The sequence below is a fragment of the Tenrec ecaudatus genome, chromosome 3, assembly GCF_050624435.1.
Source record: "Tenrec ecaudatus isolate mTenEca1 chromosome 3, mTenEca1.hap1, whole genome shotgun sequence".
NCBI lineage: Eukaryota > Metazoa > Chordata > Mammalia > Afrosoricida > Tenrecidae > Tenrec > Tenrec ecaudatus.
The window spans coordinates 141,178,458-141,204,910 of NC_134532.1; the positions used below are offsets into that span (position 1 = coordinate 141,178,458).

The following is a 26,453-nucleotide window of genomic DNA, read 5'->3' on the forward strand; positions in this document are numbered from 1 at the left end:
TTTTTCCATAATTTCATTTTACTTTGCTCTACAATCAGCCCCATGGAAAAAGCAGTTAAGAAATCAAACATATTCCACTGAAGCAAATGTCACCCAAAAAATTAGAAAGCTAAGATTCCACTTTGAGGATTAGGTGTGCATGGTATTTTTAATGACCTCATGTGCATGCACAGGCTGGACTATGAAAAAAGAACTGAAGAATTGATGCCTTTGAGTTATGGAGCTGTTGAAGAATGCTGACTAATCCCATGGACCAATGGTTCGCGATCTTCCTAATGCCGTGACCCTTTAATTCAGTTCATATTGTGGTGACCCCCCCCAGCCATAAAATTATTTTCATCACTGTCATTTTGCTACTGTTATGAACCAGGTGACCCCTGTGAAAGGGTCGTGTGACACCCCCCCCACACGGGTCGTGACCCCCAGGTTGAGAACCACTGACATAGACAATCAGAAGAATAAATAAATCTGCCTTGGAAGAAGTAAGCCAGATTTCTTAAAAGATGGGGAAACTTCATCTCATTTAATTGTATATTACCAGATGGGCCAGTCCCTAAAGAAGTCTATTAGGCTTGGTAAAGCAGACATCAGTGAAGGAAGAGGCACTTCCACTGAGTGAGGTGGACACAGTGGTAGAAGCAATGGGTTCAGACGGGAGTAATTGCGAGGACGGCACAGTACAGGGCCAGGCAACGTGGCATCGTCACGACGATTCTGAATTGGCTCAGGGACACCTAACAGTACTGGTTTTAACATCATTTATAAATTAATCCCATTAAACTCATTTCCTTTTTTCTATCTCTATATACTGTCACAGTCTTCAGATTTCTTAACCAGCTATTAAAAAAAGAAAAAACTAGCCATAAAATATTTTATTTCCTATGTGCTCATATTTGCAAGACTATTTCCTTCTCCTTATTCAAAAACACCCCCCAAATGATACCCCCAGGTTCCATTAGTTTTCCTGAATAATTAGAAGAAAAAATACCTCTTTTAAGCATTAATTTACATACCTTAAATGTAAGAGTCTCAAGAAATCTAAGAACCCCAACTCATATCCTGAATGCTAACTTTCCAAATGAAATAATAATCTGTGAAGTTAGCTATATAACTCAACTCTAATTTTTCCACGGGCATTTCTCTCTCTCTCTCTCTCTCTCTCTCTCTCACACACACACACACACACACACACACACCATATTTATTCAAAAACGAAAATTAAATTATCATATTTTTTCTTTTTCTCTTTGGTCTGTTTTCCTTATGGCAGCAGTTTGTGGGACCACATAAAACTGAATTGAGAAATGAAAGATTTTATTAATCACAGAGAAATTGACACAATAGTCTATTAGAACTGAACCAGGAAAAATAATGCTGCTATAAAATTTACATTTCTCACAGCCATTACACAGGAAAATATTTCATATTAGAGCTCTTTTTTAATCGTACCTACTTCAGTAATACCCTTTTTCCCACTTTAAATAGCAATAGCAATATTCTAAAATTGTGCTAAGTAATAGTTAGAAAGGCAACCATTAAGTCTTTTATTATTAACAACTGGCACAATTAAGAACGTTTTGTTAAATACTAAGAACCAAAACTATGTTTTACTTACTAAGTCAATGCACCTTTTTCGTTGGTAAGGCAATCAAGTGCTTGCTGTCGACTACCAAGTCTCTTCTTAAAGTAACAGCCCAACTAATTAAGATTTTCTATTTCAATACTGCTCTTTTGGGGCAGAAGTAAACATCTTTATTTTTTGGATACAGGGAGGCAAATATTGTGAAAAACAATTGCTTTAATCTTTTAGCTCACAATTAAAATTTAGCAATGCCTTATTCAAAGGAGTAAGCCTTTGAAATACTTCCAGTTTTAAATATAGCAGGCTTCTGAATAACTTCCCCAAATCAGCTTCCATTTTGGTACATGGCCTAATAAACATAACACATTTAATCCGTATTTTAGTAATTTCTTCTAGCAACTACACTTTGCTCTCAGTAAAAGTTATACTATGACTTAGAACAATGTCTACATATAATACAGTTTTAAATTAGCTTCCATTCCACTGCACTGAGTATTTCCCCCAACTTATGCTTGTGAAAGGTAATTTGAAGATAAACACATATACGTGTGTGTGTGTGTTTCTTGTTTAGTTAAGTTACCATTAGAATAGAACTAGACTACAGGCTTGACTCAGGAAGAGTTTCGTCTTCGGTTCGCCCTTCTCTAAGTGGAAGCAGGCAGGTAGAGCTCGCTGAAGGATGTGATGAGGCTGTAGGAAGTCTTTTCGTCATCTGTCAGCCCCGCGTTGCCGGGCCGCACCACCACAGCTACGTGCACGTCTGCTTCCTCGGCAGCACTAGCCTCTGTGGAAATCAGAGGGGTCAGAAAATGTGACAAATGACCCTTAAATATGAGATTTCTTCAAAGCAGTCAAGGGTTTGGGGGCAGGGAATCTGGATGCAGCAAATTTGGCCCTGATTTGATCATTGTTGAAGATGACGGGCACATAGTTTTTCCATAATAAAAATACACAACTGAATAGTATATACTAGACATGTGAGCTTTATTAAGTCTTTATGAATATGAAAGGACAGGGCCATGTCCTGTTCTGCATTTTTCCTCCATCCCTTCCGTCTATCAGTCCTACTGAGAACTGAGCTGTTTCCATAAGTGGGTACCATACAAATGGAACTCATGATTTCATGAGGCCAAAAAAAACAAAATAGGGCCTGCTCTCTCACTTCCAGACCACACAGGTTCAACACTCGGCTTAGAAAGCTTCTCTTGCAAAATCTTACTCTTCAAATTTCAGCTCATAAAGCACGTCGTCTAAACCATTACCAAATCCCATCGTTATTTCTAGCACAGTATCATCTGGCATTACCAGTATCGGTTATCTCATTACGGATGGTGAGTGCCATAAGAGCAGTGATTTTGTGGCGGGGCAGTATGAAAAATTGTCCTCGTTAATGAAACTTGCTTGGTAAGCTAGGTTTTGCGGGAATCTCTCTACTACACCTTGTTTCAATGTAAGTAATTAACAGCTAACGTTCCTTAAAAGCAAAGATGGCGAGGCTCTTCTCGTGCGTTCCTGGACATGTTATCAGGAGGACCAGTCCCTGAAAAAATAGATCTTTGGTAAAGCAGAGGGGTGGTGAAAAAGTGTAAGCCCCGCAACATGATAAGACACAGTGGCTGCAACAATGGGCTCAAACTGTTTTGGGGATGGCACAGTCCTGGGCAGTATCTCATTCTGTTGTACACAGGATGGCTATGACTCAGAACCACTGGTGGCCGTTAACATCTTACATTAACTTAGCACCTACTGTCAGCCAGATAAAGGAGACCTGGTGGCCCAGTAATGTAAGTGCTGGACCACTAAAGAACAAAGTCAACCACAACTCCGAATAAAGTTGACGCTATTTGCTCTGTAAAGATCTTTACAGCCTCGGAAACCCTACACAGGATGGCTATGTCCGATTCAACTCAATTGGGAGTGGGGGTGGGGAGGTTGATTTTAGATGAAACAGACAGGCAAGGAGCCCGGGGAGTGCTGCTGAGTTGGCCTCAAATACCCTAAGGAGCAGTGGTTCCCAGCCTTCCTAATGCCACAAACTTTTAACACACTACCTCATGTTGTGGTGGCCCCCCAATCATAAAATTATTTTCGTTGCTACTTCAAAACTGTAATTTTGCTGTTATGGATTGGGCAACCCCTGTGAAAGGGTCTCGATCCACAAGTTGAGAACCACTGCTATAGAGTGTTGCTGTAAGTGGATTTGGCTGTGTGGTTTTTAATAAACCAGATAAAAAGTCCTGGTGGTGCTGTGGGGTTAGGAAGTTCAAATCCACTAGCCACTACATGGGGATAAAATGAGACTGGGTTCTTCTATAAAGATTTACAGTTCAGGAAACATTATGTAGGGTCCTTATGAGTCAGCAATCTCATGGCAATGGACTTGGTTTTGACTTTTTATGGGACAGATACTATTCTAGGACCAAAGACACAATATTAAACAAAACCAAGGTCCTGCCTTCATGCTTCCAATTCTTCTCAATAACTTGAAGGTTTTTAATGATTATCCCCCCTCTAGGCATGAAAAGAGCCAGCAAGTGAAGTGTTAAAATTACACACCAGTCAGTTTGTGCTCTAGAACAAGTATCAGCAAACTACAGCCAGTTTTTTAAAGAAAAGTTTTAGAAGAACAACTGGAACACAGCCATGCCTACTCACTTGCATACTATCTACGGTGGCTTCTGCGTTACAAGGACAGAGCTGAATAGCTGAGAAACCATTTGGCCACAAAGGCTGAACTATTTACTATCTGTCTGTGAGAGTCAGGTTTTTTTGTGCCAACATGGCTTCTGTAGGAACATGTAGCCTGTCAATCAGTCACAGCTTGATGGGAGGGCACCAGATAAACTGCTGAGGCCAGCCTCTTCCTCTTTCTCCCTTGTCATCGGTCCAGCACTCTGCTGCCTGAGTTAGCTGCTCTGCCTCAACCAGGTGCTGCACCACCTGGGGGATGAACCAACCCGTCGATCGTGGTGCATCATAGTGCTATGCAGTGCATTGCTACACTTTGAGGCTCCATCAGAGCCTGCTTCGCTATGCTGTTGGGCTACGGGCCTCTGCTACGCCTCCACATCTCATCTTGCTGCCCCACCTTGCCGTCTGCAAGCAGACTCCGCACATGGCCAGCCACTTCACTGTCTGCTTCTTTGGCCTGGGACCAGTGGCTAAGGTGACTTGGAAGGACCTTCAGTATAACCATCCCATGGAGTGAGTTGGACTGAGCCCTCTGTACTGCTGAGTGGACTAATTAGCTGTTGTAGTCCTTCTCGCTACATAAACCTATCCATAGATAGATAGATAGATAGATAGATAGATAGATAGATAGATAGATAGATAGATAGATAGATAGATAGATAGATAGATAGATAGATAGGTAGAGAGAGAGAGAGAGAGATCATAAGTGTTCTGGGTTGTTTTCCCTAGAGAATCTTGCCTAACACACTGCCCCTTCACAGAGAGTTTGCCAGCATCTGTTGAGTATATTCTCTAGACCAGCAGTCAGGAAACCACCTGGGCACTCCGCAGAAATGCAGAACCCCAGGCCGCCATCCCAGAACTATCAGGAGCCACGTGGTAACAGATATTTCTCTGCATTGTTCTAAAGCAGAGAGGGTGGGCTGTGAGAAGTTTCAAAGACACAGAACAGACAGAGGGGAGAACTGTAAGCAGAAGTAAACATGAGTCTATCCTGAAACAGAACAAGTTAGCAGGCGTGTGGTAAGAAAAAAAGAGAGAGGAAGATGGGGCACCTTTGGACTGAGCAAACCTAGTGAAAAATTCAAAAATGCTTTCTAGGGAATTTAGTTGGGGAGCCCTGGTGGTTTAGTGTGCTCTGTGTTGGACTGGAAGCTGCAAAGTCAGCAGTTTTACCACCAAAACGATTTGGTCTCAGAAACTCACAGGGACAGTTCTACTCTATCCTATAGGTCGCTAGGAGTTGGAATCAACTTGGCAGTAAGTTTGTGAGTTTTTTTGGTTTGGTGATAGGAAAACAAAGGTACTCTTTTGAAAACAACCGCCACAAGGAATAATTAAACACATGGATTGATTACAGGTAGTGGTGCTGAGAGGGGCTCCTGGAGAGCAGAGGTGGGGCAGAGCTGCCTCTCCTGCCTCCTGCTCTTCCAGATGGGCCTGTCATCTTCCCAGGGTTCCATGCTCCCGGCCCACTCCTCAGGGGCCACTCACTCCAGCAGCAACAGGCCAGAGAGCACCAGCTGCCTTCCACCCATCCCGAGCCTGGCTGCCTCAAGCAAAGCTTTCACCTGGATCACCACACAATGATCTCCACCACATTGAGCCACCAGGATGCTCGATCCTTGTGGGGCTCATACTAACCCAATGGCTGTTCTGCATCTGTCTTAAGGCTTCTCACCTCGATCGCCTCAGGGCACATTTTGTCCCTAAGCATCTACCTGCTCTATCAATATAATAATACTAAGACAACCAATACACATTGACTTTAAAACCCTGGACGCCTTTCCTTACACCCAAAGAGAAAGATTCTTCCAACATCCCCTCTCATGTGTGGAGGTATCTGGGGATTATTAAGTCGTCTGCTCTGCCTTGGCCCTGAAGAGCCGAGCACCGAAACACAGGATGATCAGAGAGCACAGAAAAAACCCAGGCAGGGAACCAGGAGCCTGCCCCCATCACAGCTACGGGTGACCCAACCCCAGTTCTGGTCTCACTGCCTAACTGGGTGTGGGGTTGGCAGAAAAGGAAGGGCAGGGATAAAATCCCCTTCTGGAGGTCTGGGAGAGGGCCAATTTCACTTTGATGCCAACGTGAGGATTCGATTGCACTGAGAAAATAGCTCCAATGAAAAGAGAATACATGCACTATATCTACTTTGGGGCCTGCTGTTGTGGACTCCTCCTTCACCTTCACCACCTCCTTCACTACCTTTTCCTTCTGTGGTTCTGCAAAGGAGTCACCTGCTGGGGTGGATATTTGGCAGGTGGTAACAATCATTCTTGAAACTACTTCCAAAAAATCAAAACCCAATGCCGGCTCAAAGCGGCCCTATAGCACAAGCTGCCCCTGTGGGATTTCAAGACTAACTTTACGGGAGTAGAAAACCTTGTCTTTCTCCTGAGAAACCAGTGGGTGGTTTTAAACTGTTGACCTCGCAGGTAGCAGACCAACACATAACCACTACATACAAAGACTCTGAACTGAAATCACTTACACTGCCAATCCGTACATGTGATTTTGTGCATTCGACTTTTAAACAGACGAATCATTCCCAGTAAGGCCTGAGCGTCACCTAGGGAACAGAGACCACCTGTGGGAATGGCAGAGCCAAGGCTCCTACTGACCGTGGGAAGATGCTCGGCTACTGGGATAATAGGCAAAATTGCCTACACTACTTACACTCAATCTCTCATTAATCTTTTCGGAGTTTGTGTTACTCATCTTATGGCTATTAAAAGCCTTTGATGCAGGTCCACACTAACCAACCATGTACCTAATCTCTTATTTTTGCCTGTATGCCCCTTCCCGATGGTACCCTTAAGTCTGGTTATTTTGTACGCACAGAATAAAAGGGTAGGATGTCACAAAAAGTTAAGATGGCAAGAACGGAAAATATCAAATATTTCTAATACCACTTCTCACCAACCCCTATGAATTGACAAATGAAGAGGGAGATGGTTGAGTGAGTTAGTTTGGTTGTAAAACAGCCTCATTTTCCAAGGATCCCCATATATATATAAACTTTCTTGAAACAGGCAATGAGTCCACAGCACAAAGCTCAGCGCCCATCCTGGAGGAGGAAATGTAAGGCTTACCTACAGTCACGTCTGTAAGAAAGAGGATGTTGTTGGTTGAGCACCCAATGCTGTTTGCAATCTTCCGATAACTCTCACTCTCCACTTTGTGTCCAATCTTGGTGTCAAAGTGACCATCAAAAAGCTGAAAGAAGAGAGGGATTAAGGAAACATTAACAATGCAAATGTACCTGCTAATCCTCACCTCTTGGTCTCCCAGCCCTTTCCCCTGGAATATGACACTCTTAGCAATTCCATTCATTCAGTAACTATCTATTTAAATTCTACTTAGTACAGGACTCTGTGGAGGCCACAAAGAGGAAAAGTAAAGTAAGGCTTTTGTACAGCAATGGAATGGGAGAAGGAAACTACCAGCATCAAATGTCTATCAAGGTCATCTTAAAATCTATTTAGTTTTCATATATTAATTTCAGACCTAAAAATCCTTGAAACTATGCATTCCTATTTCTACCTTTAACAGACAAGGTTTGCACTCTATTTACTGAGCTCCATGTCAGTGCTGATGAAATGTTTTAAGTAATGTCCTCTTGACCCCAAAACAACAGACACCCTGCTAACCTGTCTCATGTAACAGTTACTGTACTTTCAAGAAAAAGATTTTCCAATTATTAGATTTTGAAATTCTATCCAAGAGCCAGCATATTGCCCTTGCCCCTTAAAAATTACTGGAGCCAAATGAGTAACTTGCTAATTTAAACAGTAATTAAAACAAGCTCACACCAGAGAGCAGTGAATTGAGGCTCATTAAGGTACAATAATTTGGAAAGGAGAGTGAGTGGCTGCACGACTTGAATGTAATCAATGCCATTGAATTATACGTGGAGGAAATTGGACTTTCAAAAATGTGTTTGTTTAATTAGTAATTGTTAATGATGTCAATACTAGGCTTAAGGGCATTTCTTATATATGGATCTCTATGTAAATGAGACTGCATTTTCTTAAAAGCTTTTATTTAAAAACAACATAATTGTACACTATTAACACATAATGAAACCACGTGATATTGCATGTTTATATAAAATTTTTATTTAACATATGACATCTGAGATATTGAGTGTGAAGCACTACAAGGGTTGCTTGCATTCATGTCAGTATGACAAATCTGCTGCATTGTTTATATTTCAGGGTTACTTTTCAAGAGTTTTAGACTACATAAATATGTATTACCAAAATATAACTTTCATGAATAAAACAAAAGCTTTGTTGTGTCTATTTTTAACCATAATTTTTAAAAATCCTCCCACATTTAGGATCAGATACTGTAATGTGACTTTTTGGAAGTTTTTAGAACTTGTCACAAATACAAAAAGGTAACATTAGAGTATACAATTTTTTCAACTTTAAAAAGACTAGTCCTAAAAATAAATAAAAATAAAATAAAAAGACTAGTCTTAAATATTTTTCTTTTCTCTTAAGTTTGCCCAAATTTATAACCTGAAAATATCATAAAAGGAATACAATTTTTATTAATCAACCAAAGGAAACATTCCACTAGTTTCCTTTGGGCTGATGATTTTTCTCAAATATTGCCAAGATTGCTAATTTACAAGTAGTTTACTAGTACTTTTAGATCAGTGGTTCTCAACCTGAGGGTCGCGATCCCCTTTTTTTTGGGGGGGGGTGTCAAATGACCCTTTCACGGGGGTTGCCCAATTCATAACAGTAGCAAAATTAGTTATGAAGTAACAACAAAATTAATGTTATGGTAGGGGCGTCACCACAACATGAGGAACTAATTAGATTAAAGGGACATGGCATTAGGAAGGTTGAGAACCACTGTTTTTGATCGATACTGAGGGGGAGAGAAATATAGATACAAAAAGAACCTGCCACTTCTAGTTGATTCCAACGTGTAACAATCCTATAAGACTATGTAGAATTACTCCAAAGGTTTTTCAAGGAAAGTTAAAAATCTTTGTACAGGCTGACTGCCGCATCTTCCTCCTAGGATTGGCTGGTGGGTTCTAAGTGCCAAGCTTCAGTTAGCAAACAAGCACTTTTAACCAGTGCATCAGGGCTCCAACATGTTGACAGGTATCTATCTAAGCAGCCCCTGTTCTCCACAAGAGAAATGGGGGGCTTTTTATGCTCCAATAAAGAGCAAAGCAGGGGTTTTACTTTGTTTTAGTTTTATTGTTTGTGGGGTGTTTTTTGGGGGAGTAGGTATGTGTTATATAGCATTACTACTCTCATTAGAGTCACTATCAGGTAAGGTAGATTCCAAACACCCTTCCACCATTACCACCACCAGAGCCTTGCTAAATCAGGCAGCAGGGCCCAGAGATCTGCATTTTTAAAAACAAGCTCCTCCAGATGATCCTTCTATATAATACAGCTTAAGAAGAAAACGCTTGATATATATTTTCCCCACTTCTTTCTATTATCGCTTCAGCATACACAAATGCGATTATATGAAGGCTAATTTAGCCCATAGAGACAGTACTTTCCTTTTAACATTCTTTCAGGCTTTGAGAACCACCTAACAAAGTAAGCAAGTGGCTTACCTCAAGAATATTGCCCTCTGTGGAATGCCCAAACAACAGCTGCTGTGCCTCCACACTCCCTGAAGAATAGATGTACACCTTCAGTCCAGCCTCTCTCCATTTTCGGACCGCTGGAACGACATCTTCAAAGAACCTAGAAGGAAGATCACTGAGTTCAAGTGCATAAACACATCATCTAGCAGATGGAAATCTGTCAACACAGATCCACAAGTTTCTTTATAACGCCCACAATGAGAAATAAGTCCTAAGAGACTTCCAACTCCTAAAGTTCTAATAAACCTATTGCCCGAATTCCAGGATCACAGCAGATCAGAAGCAACCGTTCCTGTGGAGAGAAGAATCCATTAATACTAATAGTAAATTATAGTAAAATGTGTTCCTGGATAAAAGGATGAAATGAGAATGTGGTGGAAAATTTCTCAAGGAATTTAAAAGAATAAATAATATTGTACCATTCTATAATCTTTGAGGAACAGTTCAAGGATGACTACTTTAAGAAAGTATTTTAAAAAGGGGGGGGCATAAAAATACTTTAAGAACTATATCCAAAATAAGTAAAAGAGAAGAGTATTTAGGGGGTTAACACTTTAAACCTTCTATTACCCAGAAAATGGAACTGTATTACTAAGAACTGGGGGGAGGGAGGGAGGAGAGACCGAAGGGGAGGGGAGTTACAAATTAGTGAAAAGATTTATAACCATCTGTTTGAAATGACTAGAAGTCATTTGTTTTTACCAGTTCTTGATACATTCCTTGTGTATTCGGTGAAAATAGCTCCTGAGTATGTATTTTGAGTTGAAACAAACTACAGCATTTTGGTTTTGGAGTGTTTGTGGGTTTCTTTAGGGGGGATAGGCATCCAACTATTAATAATATATTACTGCAATGCATAACTTGATGTTACAGTTCTCAAATGTTCACTATTAAGATTTAGTGTGCGCAATCTGGCTGAGAGGAATTATTAGGAGGTGGGAGATGGGCAAGTGTGATGGTGGCTTAGGAGGAAGGTAAAAGGAAACAAGAAAGATCCAAGAACCAAAGCTATGGATACAGGTGTATGCATATATAAATATATTGCACATATATAAATATATTAATTCATATGGTAATACATAGAGGAAGTAGACGGACTTTGGGTCTCTGCTCAAGTCATCCCTCAACGCAAGAACACTGTGTTATAACAACCTGGCACTCTGTGATGCTCACCCTCTTGGCATGCTTGCTGAAGGCAAAATGGGTGTATAAGTAAATGTGATTAAGAAAGTGATGGTGCCAGGATATCAACAGATACCGAATTTGGGGTCTTAGAGGCTTTAATTAAACAACCAGGGGAGTGGGGTGAGGTGGGGGGTAAAAATAAAAAATAAAATAAATAAACAACCAGTCATCTAACAGAGAAGCAACCAGCCCACATGGAAGGAGCACACCAGCCTGTGCGATCATGAGCTGTCAACAGGATCGGGTAACAGGTATTAGAAGACCCAAAACAAGCAAGCAAACAAAAAACCAAATTATTGAGAACAAGGATGGACGGAGCAGAGACCCAAAACCTATCAGTAGATAATGGGACATCCCCGCACAAAAGCGTCACAAGGAAGGGATGAGTCAACCAGGGCGTAGTTAAGCACCAATGAAACACACAATATTCCTCTGGTTCCTTGAGGCTTCCTCACCTCCTACTATCATGACCCTAGTCCTGCCTTTCACTTCAGGCTGGACTAGAGTATGTGCACTGGTACAGATAAGAGCTCATAACACACAAAATCCAAGTCAGATAAATCCCTCAGGAACAGAAATGGGAATATCGATATTAGGAAGGTGGGAGAGTGGGGAGGAATGGGAAATTGATCACAATGATTGGCACATAACCGTACACTCCCTAGAGGGAGAAACAACAGAAGTTAGAGGATAAGGGAGACAGCAGGTTGCTGTAAGATATGAAAATAATAATAATTTATAATTTATCAAGGGATCGTAAGGGTGGGAGGGAAGGAGGGTAAAAAGAGGAGCTGGTGCCAAGGGCTCAAATAGAAAGTAAATGACTAGAAAATAATGATGGCAACATATACACAAATATGCTCGATACAATTGATGTATGGCCCCCAATAAAGTAATCTTAAAAAATAATAAGAAGAAAATTTAGTGTTCAAAATAGCAAGCTGTGGCTTGGTCCAAAGCAACATCTACATTGGTTTGGGAAGTCTTAGGATTTTCTGTCCATTACTGGACATACTTAGGCAACGTTCAACTCTGAAAACCTAACAGCTGAACTGCACACGAGCTGTCACAACTCTGAATTTGTGGTTAGGACACTCATACCAAGTTCCTGGTAACATTGTTCAGTGTTCTCAGGAATGTTACATCTTCCTGGAAGAAAGTGATGGGAGATGGCTTGCAGAGCTTGGGAGGCAAAAAAATCACTGAGTCATACGAACATGTTCCAACCATTTGTTAGTAGACAGACAAGTCACCCAAACAGCAAGAATGCGAATTTAGAACACGATGTCACCGATGTGGTAGAGCTCATACTTTACAAAGGGGCACTGATGCAGCAGGACTTAATGGATTCTGAAAAGCAAAGAAGTACTGAAGAAATAATGAAAGAATGCAAGTCAAAACTATTTTACAGTTAAAGGAATAGTTGAATTTGTGGTCTAAATGAAACTGGGGCTTCAGTTGCTTGAAAACAAGCAGCCAAATATGGATCACTTTGGTAAAGCAGAAAAGCAGATTCAATAAGCAAATGTTCCTGGGAATATAATTAAAAGGATCATACAGAAAACTCTCACTCATTTCTGACTAGCAATGCTATCTCCTTTCCCAAAGTTAATCCAACTGATCCAGAGCGGAATTATTAAAACTGACAAAATGCCAATGCTGCTCAACTCGCCTACAGCCGTGGAACACATCTGTTCAATTGGGGTGTTAATAAACCCCCCAATACACGTCTCACAGATAGCCTTAAAATACAATGAAAATGCAATTCCCTTTCCTTTACTAAAACCATCAAATATAAGAAGGTTCGGAAACAGGAGTCTAGGTTAAGAACACAAGGGCATTTACATAAAGATGAGACACAATATTAGAGCTTGAGCAATTGTCAATCAGCAAACATTCAGTTTTACCATTGTGATTCACATACATTTGGTATATTATAGAGATGATATAGACCCCAAAAAATGGATAAAAACTCTGCTGGGTGGAGCTTTCATAGTACACATTTTTCCTGCTAGGCAAGCAGTGAGCGACTCGCTCTGAGTGAGTCCACTCAGTAGCATCACCTGGGAAGGTGCTCTCTGGTCACTGAATATTTTTGTAACAGCAGCTTCGCTCTAACCTCATATTTCGTGATGGCTGATTTAAACGAACAGCATATGACCGTGAAATTTTGTTTCCTGCTCAGTAAAAATGCAACAGAAATTGTTATGATGTTGAACACAGCTATGGGAAAAAGTCAAGTGTACAAGTGGTTTACTCATCTCAAATAAGGTGAAATGTCGATTGATGACAAATCTCATTCTGGAAGTCCATCAACTTCCCAAACCAACAAAAATTCTTGCCCTTGTGATCGAAACCGACAATGGACCACTGAGGAGATAGAGAAGTTATCTGGACTATCTTGCAAATTTTGATGAAAGATCTGGGTTATCAGCGAATTTTAAAAGATTTGGGAATGAGATGGGCTGCTGCGAAATTTGTGTCTCGGGTTCTGACTGACCAGTGTCAACTGGAAATATGTCATACTTCAAAAGAACAGCTCTGAAGCCACCCAGACTTTTTTTCCAAAATCATTACAGGTAATGAGCCATGGAGCTATTCTTATGACCCTGAAAGCAATCATCAATCAAGTCAGTGGAAGAAGCCATCATCAGCTCGTGAAAAAAATATAAAAGTTCATCAAGTGAAATAAAAATCAAGACGATGCTCATTTGATTTTTTGATATGAAGGGAATAGTGCATTTGGAGTTCATTCCACCAGGTCAGACTGTTAATCAAGCTTTCTATTTATAGGTCTGAAAAGATTGCAAACATGACTGTGTGACAAAAAAGACCTATGGCAGATGGGACTGGTTTTGCCACCACCACAATGCACCTGCTCACGCAGTTATCGCAGTCAGTTTTTGGCAAAAACCATCATGCCTCTCTTGCCCCAAGCACTTTCCTTTCCAAGAATAAAGAGGAACATGAAAGGACAGCGATTTGACATAGATGAGGTGAAGAAAAAATTGAGGGAGGGGCTGTCACACATCCAAAGACATGAGTTTGATATATGTTTCCAAGAATGGAACAGCAGATTTGACAAATGTATTAAGTGTAACGGAGATGTGATCGGTTGTTTTGCAAAAAATTTAAATACATAGCTTTTAAAAAATTCTGGTTTAGGGGAGGTACCCCTTGTATGTCTAATATTTAAATACCATAATATTTATTTTTTTCTACTCTTAGGTAAATGTTCCAGGAGTTCCGAATTGGAGCATGTCAGCCCCTAACCCCAGTAACACTTCCCTTCTCACTCTCTTTAGTCATACATGAGATACATTTTGATGCATATTAATTGGGATATACCTGCCTAAACATGGGCTATTTCCACACCTTTGATTCTGGTAAATACAATACAACCAGCTTTCCTCTAAGTGAGCCATAGCCAAGTGACATTGGGTCCATTACTTAAATGTACAAATGACCTAGCTTCCCCAGTAAAAACGGGGAGGATATTTATAGACCTACCTTATAGGGTTATTAAGAGGGTTAGAGAAGTTAAATATATATATATATATATATATATATATATATATATATATATATATATATATATATATATATATGAAGGGCTTAGAACAATGGCAAACATATACAGCAAACACTACATAAATGTTAAGTAGGGGTTTTGGGGGTTGTTTTTAAATTTTTTATGTTTTAGTTTTTTTGGGAACTTTTGGTAAAGACTCCTTTAGAGAAAGCAACTCTCAATTCTTCAATATTCTATGGATTATTCTGAAAATGTATTTATATGTACAAATACCATTAAAGAGCAACACACTGATCTTTATAATTTTGCCAAAGTGAAAATATATGAGGCCAAGAAAATTACTTTAGACATTTTTAGCAGACTCCTCTACAGAATCACCTTTATTGGAGAATCATTACAACACGTAATCCCAAGCTTCAGATCTTTGAATTTTATTACTTGTATGACTTGGGGTCATTCACCTTGGGGTGTGAGGCCAAGTTGCCCTGGTTCTCAACTTATTTAATCAACTCTACCCCAGTCAATAACAGGCATTCAAATAAAACATATAAGCCCTCTCTCAACTAACAGCAAGAAATAGGAGTTCAAAACCAGTACAATAGTTAAAAGTAACTGCTTTGTACTCATGGAGACAGGTTTTTCCCACAATATTGCTCAAAGCAGGGCTTAGAAGTCAGATAATTTATTCCAAGACTCTAAATTTATAATTAACAAGGCGAACTACTGAGGTCACTGTCGCCTAGCTCCACTGTTTCGAGTCTTTTACTAAGTAAACTAGTTGCTATTTTCAGATCATTGGCCTATCCTAAAATCCCAAAGTATCCTTTCAGATAGGGAAGAAACTCCATGTAAAGTGAATAAAGTTCAATTGATAGTAATAAGCAAGAAACAGAGTCTTTATCTGAGCGTTAAACCAGGCACCCGCCTAAAACGTGCATTGGCAATGTGTATTAGGAGTATTTCTCAGCAATACAGACCCCATGAGTCGAGGGATCAGGAAGGCCACAGCATGACTCAGAGCAAGCAGAGCCAGGGGCACTGATGGGAGTCTCTGCGGAACCCCGATGGGGCAGAGGGCATGATTTCAGAGCTTCTTCTTTCATCAGCAGAACAGGGAACACGCGATCAGAAAGTCCTGGGAAGCAGCACTCAGTAGGTATCCAATATGACTGAGCTCAAAGAATATAATGTTTTTGAGGAAGCTATTTTAAACTGGTTTTGAGAATCTTCAACCACCTCATAGAAACCAAACCAAGTGGTCTGGGGAATTGGGCTGAGAGAAATGCTGTAGCCCAGCTTTGAAAATAAAACAAAACCCTCACTTGTTGGAAGAACAAGGATTTTGATTTGATCAGTTTTACTAATTGTGCAATTTACATACGAGTGAGAGGACAGGGTGAAATGTGGCTGGACTGGCTACTTACTCTGCTTTTATGTGCCCCGCTGTGAATGCCACTCTCCACATGTGGCCCTGCAGTTGTTTCAATGCCGTGGTCTTTCGGTCCAGAGACATCTGCCAGAACACGTTATCCACCACAGCCTGGATCATCTGCTGCAGGCCATCTGACCCATTCCCGGATGCTGCAGGGATCGGAACAACCCCGTCCAGGTGGGAATCCTCTTCAGCCTGTAAGTCAGAAGCAATACCAAGTTTGTTTTTTGCTTATTTGAAAAAAGATCATGTCAAATGAGACCTGAAAGCCAAGCTGACCAACTTCCTTAACAACCTATTAGCCCCAAGCCCTCTAGCAAATGAAAATAGCACTTATTAGGGGGCTAATAGAAGTGATTTCCCAAAATAAGCTAGATTCTAATTAATCAAATTTACATTACTGTTGCTAGATGGCTAACGCTAAAATGTAAACCTGGAAGCCTGGTACGTGTGAGAGGAAAGGAACATCAATTAAATCTGACCATTTCCTCTGCATGAGAGATAAGAAAGAAAAGCAGAGTATCTCAATAAATTCCATTTAGGCCTGGATTCAATGAAAAGCAACAGCTGGCAAAACACTATTTGGTTCACATTCAGCTTCTTTCAATCTCCTTGATCTTGTGAAAACCCTAACAGCCAAAGACCTAATGTGTCCATGAGACCATGGGGGTATGAATGCTGGGGTGACATCGACTGAGACATCTGGAGAGGGAGTATGGATGTGGGGACCAGGAGCACTGGGAGCCAGAGGGGTCAGCAGGGACTCATGCCATGAGATGGGAGAGATTAGAGAATGAAGAGGTTATGAGATGCTCATGAAAAGTAAACTAAGGTTGCACAAATTCCTTGCATTTCACCCCAAAAGGTTTAGTTTTTATGCCCGAGATATTTTGTCCAATTTTAAATAACCTCTGGAAGGACACAAGTCTGGAGAAAGGAACGTATGTGGTCTGGCTGTTGAATTCTGTACTGTGAACTCCTAAGCAGTCAAGTCTGGGCAGCATCTGTGAAACCAGACCCCTTATTTCAGAATCTGGGCCACACAGCCAAAACTTAAGTCCCTAAGCATTCTCAACACTAGGAAATGTCCCAACCTGTTTCCTCAAGAGATTGACATCCTGCTGGCATTCCTCTTCTTCCCAATGTGTCTGCAGATACTCTTTAACATTTTCTTTGATGTAAGAAAATAAATTGTCCTGGATAAAAAATAGTAACGTTATTCATTTGACCAGATCAAGCTCATCCACAATCTCACTTTAGCTAATCCTAACAAACAAATCAACTCTGGATGAAAATTGCTGTTGTAGATAAACGTGTAAGACAGAGACAGAGACCAAAAAACAAGTGAACTAGACAGGGAGCCAGTAAATTATAACTCGCAGGCCCATTCTGTCTGCTGCCTGTTTCGTAAATGCCGCTGTGCTGAACGCAATTATTCCCATCCTTCTGCATAGCCTATGACTACTTTGGAGAGATAATGTCAGGGCTGAGTAGACGGAACAGACTATATGGCCTGAAGAGGCTAAAAGATTTACTATCTAGCAAGTTTTTAAACTCGTGAACCAGAGTACTAGACCACAGGTCCTTGAGGACAGGCATCAAATGTTTTGCTCCCAGCTATATGCCCAGTGCACACAACAGTACCTGGCATGTGCCTAACGCAACTATATGCTGAAAGGTGTCCAGGCATGACCAATGTTTAAAGAAATACCAACTGATTATCCTGGTTCTTTCCTAGTAAATCAAACTAACGAAGGGTAAACTATATGTGAGATGAGCAAAACAATTCAGTTATCTATAAATAATTATGCATGGGAAACATTATCTTAGGACAATTATTTTACATTTATTTGCAAGTATAGCACACTTATCTTTTCAAATCAAATAACATGGTACATTTGGCAATCTTGGAGTCAGGTGTTAGGCTGGTAACAAAATCGGCAGTTCAAACCCACCAGTTGCCCCTAGAGAAAAAGATGAGGCTATCTGCTCCCATTACAGTCTCAGCAAACCTATCAGAGGTGGCTATGGATTAGAATCGACTTCATGGCAGTGGGCTTGGGTTACTTTAGTACGTCACTACCACCCGTCTTGTCAGCTTGTCATACTATGATGGTTCACACGTTGCTATTATGTTGGAAGCTATGCCATAAAACTCAATGCAAACCAAGTCCACTGCTATAAAGGGAACTCCAACTCACAACAATCTCGTAAGACAAAGTAAAACTTTTGCACCATTTTTGAGACTGTAAATCTTTACAGGATCTGACAGCCTCATTTTTCTCACACAGGGCAGCCGGTGGGTTTGAGTCTCTGCCCTTGCAGCTAGGAGCTCAAGTGTTTAATCCACTGAAACACCAGGGCTATGCCACCAGAATTTCACACACCAGCAGGATCACCCATGATGAGCAGGTGTCAGCAGTTTCCAGACTAGGATGAATTAGGAAAAAAGATCCTCATCTACTTCCAAAAATTAGTTAATAAAAATCCTGTAGAGCACAACAGAATATTGCCCAGTGATTTCAGAAAATGAGCCAATGGCCAAAACTAGACTCAAGCATGTCAAGGATCATGAGAAAGCAGAGGAGCAGACATTTCATTATGTTATATGTACAAGGTTGCCTTGTACAGCAACTAACAGCCCTACGGGAGGATACCCTCCCGCCAAAAAACAGTAATTAAAAAAAAACAAAAAACCTTATCATCTTCAAAGTACTCTCCATTATACTTAATACCTTTGTCAAATCTGTGATTCCATTCTTGGAAACATTTTCAAACTCATCTGTTTGGATGGCTGACATCATCTCCCTTGCTTTTTCTTCGCCTCTTCTATGTCGTCAAATCGTTGCCCTTACATGTCCCTCTTCATTCAGAGTGAGGTCAGGAGAGGTGTGTGGGGCAACAGGGGCATATGGGGTTGTCATTGTGTCAAAAACTGGCATACTGAGATGGCTAGGTGAGCAAGTACACGGTCATGGTGGCAAAACCAGGCCCCCATCTGCCACAAGTCAGGCCTTTTTTGTCACAGTTACACAATCTTTTCAGAACCTCCAAACAGAAAGCTTGATGGACAGTCTGACTTGGTGGAATAAACTCCAAATGCACTATCCCCCTCACATCAGAAAAACAAATGAGCATCGTCTTGATCTTTGATTTCACGTCACATAGCTATTTGGGGGCATGGTGACAACGGTGTCTTCCACTGGCATGATTGATGTCTGGGTTCAGGGTCATGGGAATAGCACCATGTCTTGGCATCAGTAATGTCCTTGGGAAAAAGTCTGGTTCACTTTGAAGCTGTTCTTTCAAAGCATGGCATGTTTCCACTCATGCGCTTTTTCCTGATCAGTCAGAACCTGGGGCATAAGTTTCGCAGAGACCCTTCTCATTCCCAAACCTTGTTAAAATGTGATGAGCCGAGCTCCAAGGTAGTCCAGATAACATCCCCATCTCTTCAACAGTCCGTCAGTCAGTCTTCCAGCACAAGTGCATGAATTCTGTTGACATCCAGAATGAGGTTTGTCATCAATTGACATGTCGCCTTTTTTGGAACGAGAAAACCACTTGTATACTTGAGTTTTTCCCACAGTGTTGTCCTTGTAAGCCATGTTCAACATCACAACAGTTTCTGTGGCATTTTTCCCAAGCAGGAAACAAAATGTCCATCGTGTGCTGTTCTCTTAAATTGGCCATCACAAAACTGGAGGTTCAAGTGAAACTGCTTTTATGAGAAAATTCAGGGTGACCAGAGAGAACCTTACCACGAGATGCCACTGGGTGGACTAGCTCAGAGCAAGGCGAGTTGCTGGCTGCTTGCCTCACAGGAAAAATATGTACTATAAAAGCTCCACCCAAAGGAGTTTTCTGGATTTTTATTATGAGTGCCCCCCTCAGATATGCCAAGATGGGTGCCACACCCTGAATGGGCAAACACCAGACCCAAACTCACTGCCACGGAGTCAGTGATGACTCTCATCGGCCCTCGAGGCAGGGGAGAACTGCTCTTGGAGTCTCCAAGACTGCGACTCCTTACAAGAGTAGAAAGCCCCCTTTCTCCCACGGAGAGATTGGTAGTTTCGAACTACTGACCTTATCTTCAATTAGTTTAAGAATCTAATGGAGGAGGCTGGCAGGTAAAACCAGGAATTACAATGCAGTGTGCAAGGGGCAAGGCAAAGTCTAGAAGACCAGAAAATGAATGTAGACCCTAAGGCTATGATTCGGAGAACATCTTACTTAAAGCAAACGATAATTTAGTTGAATTCAGTAAGTCTGCTATAATGCAGTGAATTAATATATGGCTTTTTCTAGACACCACCTTTGTTACTCCCACCAAACGACCTTCATTTTATTGATGGGTCTGGGTCACAGGGTGAGGGAATATCATGACTGGATTATATGACTCAGCTGTGAGTGACTGTCAACAGTTAATTTTTATTGCCATCCTACGGGGGTATAAAATGAGGCATCTCAGAAGCAGAAGGACCTCACTACCAGCAAGAGAGAAATTGGACCCCGAGATCCTTGTGTACCGAACCTCCTTGATCCAAAAGACAGCTTTGACACCAGAGGCATGAGTCAAGGCATGTCTCAATCAGGGCAGGACACAGAGCAATGCACTTCCCAGGCCACAGAGCAAGTAACACTGAGAACTTTGGCTTGTTGGGGTGCCTCTGGCACTTGAAGGAACTGGGTTTGCTGACCCATGGAGCTGGAGCTCAGCGCCTTCATGTTGAGGCGTAATACAGCACTGTGGCATCCCTTTGGGCTTTTACTAGCAGCCCTAATAGAACTTTGTAACATTACCACAGCAGCGGCAAGCCAAGAGGGTGAGGGCCAGTGAGAGGCCTGTCTGAGGGCATGGCAGATTAAAAATTGCCCTGGCTGAACAACTACATCATGTATATTTCTCATCTGAATTTTAACCCATTGCTGAGCCCAACTGAAAAGTAGGGAGTGCTATGTGGTACAGAGTAGCTGCCTACTTAATTCAATCCGCTCACTTGCTCATTCAAATTTTACGGAATGTTCAGTGTAGGTGTGGGACAGAGAACTCAATTTGGCCTTTTATGTGTATCTGGTTCCTGAAAATCCTTGGAATCTACTTACCATCAATCAAGGTGGTTCTGTGTTCTAAAATGGAGACACTTGAGCAGAGGCTACACAGGCACCACATCTGGCAAGAAACCTCAGAAAGGGAGGGGCCTCGATACACTGAGCATGCATACATGTTGATTGGATGTATGACAGCTCTGCATGGAGGTCTCAATCGTGCATATGCATGGCTGTAAGAGGCTCACAACAGAGAAGCAGTAGGGCTTCCTGGATTGCAGACTATCCAAGCATAGGAGGCACATCGCCGGTGCCTAAAAGCTCTGCGCCCAAACCTTTCAGGCCTCACCTGTGGCTCTATTTTAAAGGTTACAGTGAGTGTGGGAGCTGTGGCGTTGCGGCAGTTAATTACAACTTTTCTATGCTTTTGAAACCTAAGTTTCAGTTCAACTTGAATTACATTCTCATTTGGAAACATATTATCGTGCCTTCTTTTTTTATAAATGATAGGGCTGAAGTGTTTACTTCTCTTCACAATGCGTTATTCAAATTTCATCTGCGCCTGTAAAAACAAAGAGTTCATTCATTTGCTTGTTCCATGTGGCATCTGAGTAGGTAATGGATTGTTGAGCAGATTCAGAGGCAAGCAGTGTGACAGGGCAAATTGTTCAGCATATCTGGCAGAGAAGTCTTGCTAAAGCTCAATAAAAACCTGTTCTTGGTCTGAAAGAAGGAAGATGGGCTGCAGTTGACAGCCTTTTTTTTCAACAAATGATTCTCTTTATCCTGTTGACGCACTTCTGGTTGTCTTCAGACTTTCTTTTGCATCACTCCCCCCACATTGTACCCATCCTTATTCTTTCTACGCTCTCTTCCATTGTGGTGGGACTAAAAAGTGTCCCTCAACTTGAGGATGCTGACAAGCCGCACATGCGTAATTCCTCTCATAAGCACACGTCACGGGGAGAAACGAAAACCAGTGCACAAACAGGCAAGTAAAACACTGTTTACTGTCGCCTGGTGCATAAGAGCAAAGAAACTTTACTAAATTCTCACTCATACAGGCAAACTCGGTATAGTTATACAATAAAACAGTATAGCTACTAAAAATTCATATAATAGAAATATTTTATGGATCCTACAACATACTAAATAAGTCTTAAAAAGTGAATTTTTATGTATGTTAAACATAAAATGAATGTACTAGGGCTGTAGTTATCAAGATGGACAAAATGAAAACTAATGCAAAATGATGCAGTGCCTCAATCGTACCTATATATTTTATTTCTTTAAAATAAAACCGGAAGCAAATGTAGTATCAAAACCTGATTAGGTTGGTGGTGGGAACCTGAACATCATTGCTTTAATGGTTACTCTTGGCTATTTAAATTATTTTACAATTAAAAAATCAAAACTGCTCTGACGCCTCATCCTACACCAGCTTTTCCTAATTCATCAGTCTTCCCGTTCCTGTGCCTTGCCTCCAACTACTCCAAGTGCCATACAACTTCCTGGGCTATAGGGGACTCAGTAACTGAAGGGATGGAGTATTCAAGATCAAGAAATTCTTGGGTAATCAGGCCCACCAATAACTGAAGAGATGAAGTACTCAAAATTATGACACTGCACACAGTGCTTTATGCTATTCGTGCTCAAAATAAATCCCAAGTCCTATGTTCAGCTGTATCAGCATCATGAGCAATTCATGAAAAACCTGCACGTACAGAGAGCACAGGTAGAAACTGCTGTGGAAGAAACAAGAGTAAAGAGACTTCACGAAAGGCCAGCCCCGAACCTGCTCTCCCTCTTATTAAGAGCATGCAAGCAGCTTACCTTTTCTGGAGCCTTAAGTTTGCCCATTTGCTATATGTAAAGATACTAATTAAAGAAATCACATGGAAACCACTTAGCATATATTGCAATCTCCAACGAAGACACACATTTAATTGGACAAGAAGCACCCTAGCTCAAATTTTAGTGATGAAAGCTCAGAGAAGGAGCCCTGGTGCCACAACAGTTAAACCAAAAAGTTAGCCATTGGAACCCACCCACTGCTCTGCAACAGACAGAGGCACGCTGCTCCCATAGGTTCCAGTCCGGGAAGCCCTGTGGGCAGAGCACTTCCATAGAGATCCCAGTCCTGGAAGCCCCGTGGGGCAGAGCACTTCCATAGAGATCCCAGTCCTGGAAACCCTGTGGGGCAGAGCACTTCCATAGAGATCCCAGTCCTGGAAGCCCTGTGGGCAGAGCACTTCCATAGAGATTCCAGTCCTGGAAGCCCTGTGGGCAGAGCACTTCCAGAGATCCCAGTCCTGGAAGCCCTGTGGGCAGAGCACTTCCAGAGATCCCAGTCCTGGAAACCCTGTGAGGCAGAGCACTCCATCCTACAGGGGCACTGTGAGTGGGAACCTACTCCGGGGCAATGGGTTTGGTCTTGTTAAGTGGACATACTTTCCCAGAGGATGGATCACGAGACTGTCACTGCATTTACACCCTTATGGAGAACCACTGTGGAGCGCTGCCCACTTCCAAACAGTTATAAACCAGGGCTCTTGCTTGAGGAATTCATGGAAGGAAAAAGCACCGAGTTTCAAACAATTAACTCTGAACTTTGGGGGAAAACTTTGAAAGTTGAAAATTACTTCAGAATTCCTGGTCAGCCTACCTGCTTCTTTTTGTGTGAGGGCTTCAAAAGTTTGTAAGGAAATTACATTGAAAGATAATGGAATTTTTCCACCACTAATTTTTTGAAGCCGCCTCCTATGTACAGCCCCATTATGTACCAAGTAAACTTGTAAAACTAGCTAACAGAGCTGGAGCTAAATAATATCTGGAATATCAGTATCAATTGTGCTTGGAATGCTAGTAGCCTGTGGCATTCTGATGCAAAAATGTAACTGGTGACTAAATTTGAAGATCTCACCCATTGTTTCAACACAAATTTATTAAATCTTACTATGTATTATTACTTGAGAGGTAATACAAATATCATTCCACAGTTCAATCATGTCAAGCAGAGTTGTACAATTACTTCTACAATCAGTTTGGAAACACTTTTTCTCCCTGGAGTCCTTGACATTGTCTCCCTTTTACCCCACCCCCAAACCCTCCTTCTACTTGCTGTCCCCCTAGGTTCTTCAATTCTGGGTTTCAGTTACAGAAAAACACATAACATAGTTTCATGAGGGTGACCCCCAATAACATAACACCTCTGAGATACGCCCTAATATGAACAGAACATCTGTCAGTTTGCCAGAATAACACGTTAATACATTGATGTAGCAAGGCCATGTTTATCCCCCTACCAGCAGTTCAACAGTCTCGGTACAGCTAGCTGTCTTCCACTTCCTCCGTCACCATGCATTTTCTGCCTAAGTCCTCGGGTTACACGTGGGTATGAGGCAGAGTCCAGTTCACCCATAGGGTTTCTACATCGATCTCACTGGTGCAGCCTTTGTAGTATGCCAAGTGCCTTGAGTATTCCCAGGATGCCCCCAGAAGCCCTGGTGTGTGTGGCCCGTTTGGCGCACACCACCAGCGACACTCTCCCACTAGGGTCCCCAAAAGCATTTCCAGTCATTCCTCCCCTCAACTGGAAGACATCCTCCATCTTTTCCTCCCAACAGTCATCAATCTGTTCCCCGGGACGTGTGCGCTTCTTTTCCCATCAGTATCCCTCACCCCTCTGATAGGGCTGGCCTTCTGTCCAGGGGGAATATTCACATATTACATACTTCCATGGTTAAGGCACTTCAAAGTTATATATACATTAATACAATCAGTTCTAGTGCTCCATCCCACCTCCTGCATTCATTGTTTGCTTCCCAATTCCCCTCCCCATCCCGAAAAACCATTGCATCAAACATTGTCTCTATGCATCCACTCATATGCTTCACAAACTGAGAAGGCACAGTAAGAAAAACAAAAGAGGAGTAAGAAGGTAAAAATGAAAATAAAGGGTAAGAAAGAAAAGACTACCAACAATACCTACAAAGCCAAAGACATTTCTGTCATGAACAAGAGAAAAATATTTGAGCCTAGTGCAAGAGGGAGGTTGAGTCAAGAGGGAGGTCACCTGGCCAAGAATCCTATTACTATACTGTGGTTTGATCCACCATAATCAAGTTTACAATAATCTGTCTGATAAAGCTGTTCCCAGTGCCTAGCCTCAGGACCAGAGGAGACCTGCCCGAGGCTGATTGGATACCCTGCAGATAAGATTCTGGACTCCCACTGTACTCTCCAGCCTTCTACAAATTGGATGTTCACAATTTAAGCGCTGATACATTTCCATTCATCATATTTGGATTGCCTATATTGTTGTCTTTGGAACACACAGCTTGGCGTGCTTCTTCAATGTGGATTTAGTTGATGCCTCATAGTTTTTACTGCTCAATCTTGCCTATTGAAATACTTGCAAGTTTAAATTTCAGAAGAAATTGTAATAATTAATGTTTTAACTTCAATTTCAATCCATCGATAATTTTAAATACTACCATAGGGAAAAAATGCTATAATCAACTCAGGATTCAATAAATTAATGTGTGAATCTTTTTAGTCTGCCAGCCACCTAAGGGGTGACTATGGTTATATAGTACATATAACAAAAGAGTACAGAACTAAACAAGAGTATTTGTATTTCAGGGGCCAGTGACTAAATTCCACTAAATGCTACAGCGGCTAAGGCTCAAGCGGAAATTACTATTACCGTATACAGTTTAATGGTAGTTTTGTGAAAGAACTCCATTAAAAACCACAACATTTCTAAAGAGCTAATAAAAGATACTATCTCATAAATGTTTAAAAATCCAAATATGGATCTGCTTTATGATCAAGTGGTGGTTTCAATAAAGGTCACAGAATCAATAAAAAACTGCTGCTATATTTGCTCAGGTCTTCTCTGAAGAACTAGGTAAAAGATGTTTCGTAAAAATAAGAGAGCAGCTATTAAAATGTTTTTTAAGCATTGTAAGAGTCACATGGTATAGGTGACTTAAAATCAAACAACATAAAGGCAATATCGGTTCCAAAATGATTAACTGCTGTTTCTAATATAGCTTGGTATTTTATAAGCACTTTCGTACAAATGCTAGATTCTAATTCACTTGTCAGTCCTGTAACATTTGTAATAAAGTAACTGATAATACAATTCCCTGATTGGTATAAACTGTTAATGAGCTCAGCTGCTAACCAGAAGATTGGAAATTAGAAGTTCCAAACCACCCAGAAGCACCTTAGAACAAGATTAAGAATTAAAATGTGTGCATTTTGGTATCTGTTCCTCATGAAGACCTACTTCTATATTCAATTTTACTATCTTTCAAATTTATGACTCGTCTTACAT

General features: G+C 41.2%; 1 protein-coding gene across 2 annotated transcripts in view; it reads right to left on the reverse strand.

Moving 5' to 3' along the window:
* Positions 1 to 1,307: 1,307 nt before the first annotated feature.
* ENOPH1 (enolase-phosphatase 1) overlaps positions 1,308 to 26,453 on the reverse strand; it is a 34,480-nt gene continuing 9,334 nt past the window's right edge. For both annotated transcript variants that reach the window (XM_075544136.1, XM_075544137.1), the window contains exons 2-6: positions 17,152 to 17,253; positions 16,050 to 16,252; positions 9,876 to 10,008; positions 7,372 to 7,495; positions 1,308 to 2,366 (exon numbers count right to left, since the gene is read on the reverse strand). In XM_075544136.1, coding sequence (XP_075400251.1) covers positions 2,227 to 2,366; positions 7,372 to 7,495; positions 9,876 to 10,008; positions 16,050 to 16,252; positions 17,152 to 17,253 — 702 coding nt within the window. In that variant the 3' untranslated portion in view covers positions 1,308 to 2,226. The remainder of the gene's footprint in view (positions 2,367 to 7,371; positions 7,496 to 9,875; positions 10,009 to 16,049; positions 16,253 to 17,151; positions 17,254 to 26,453) is intronic.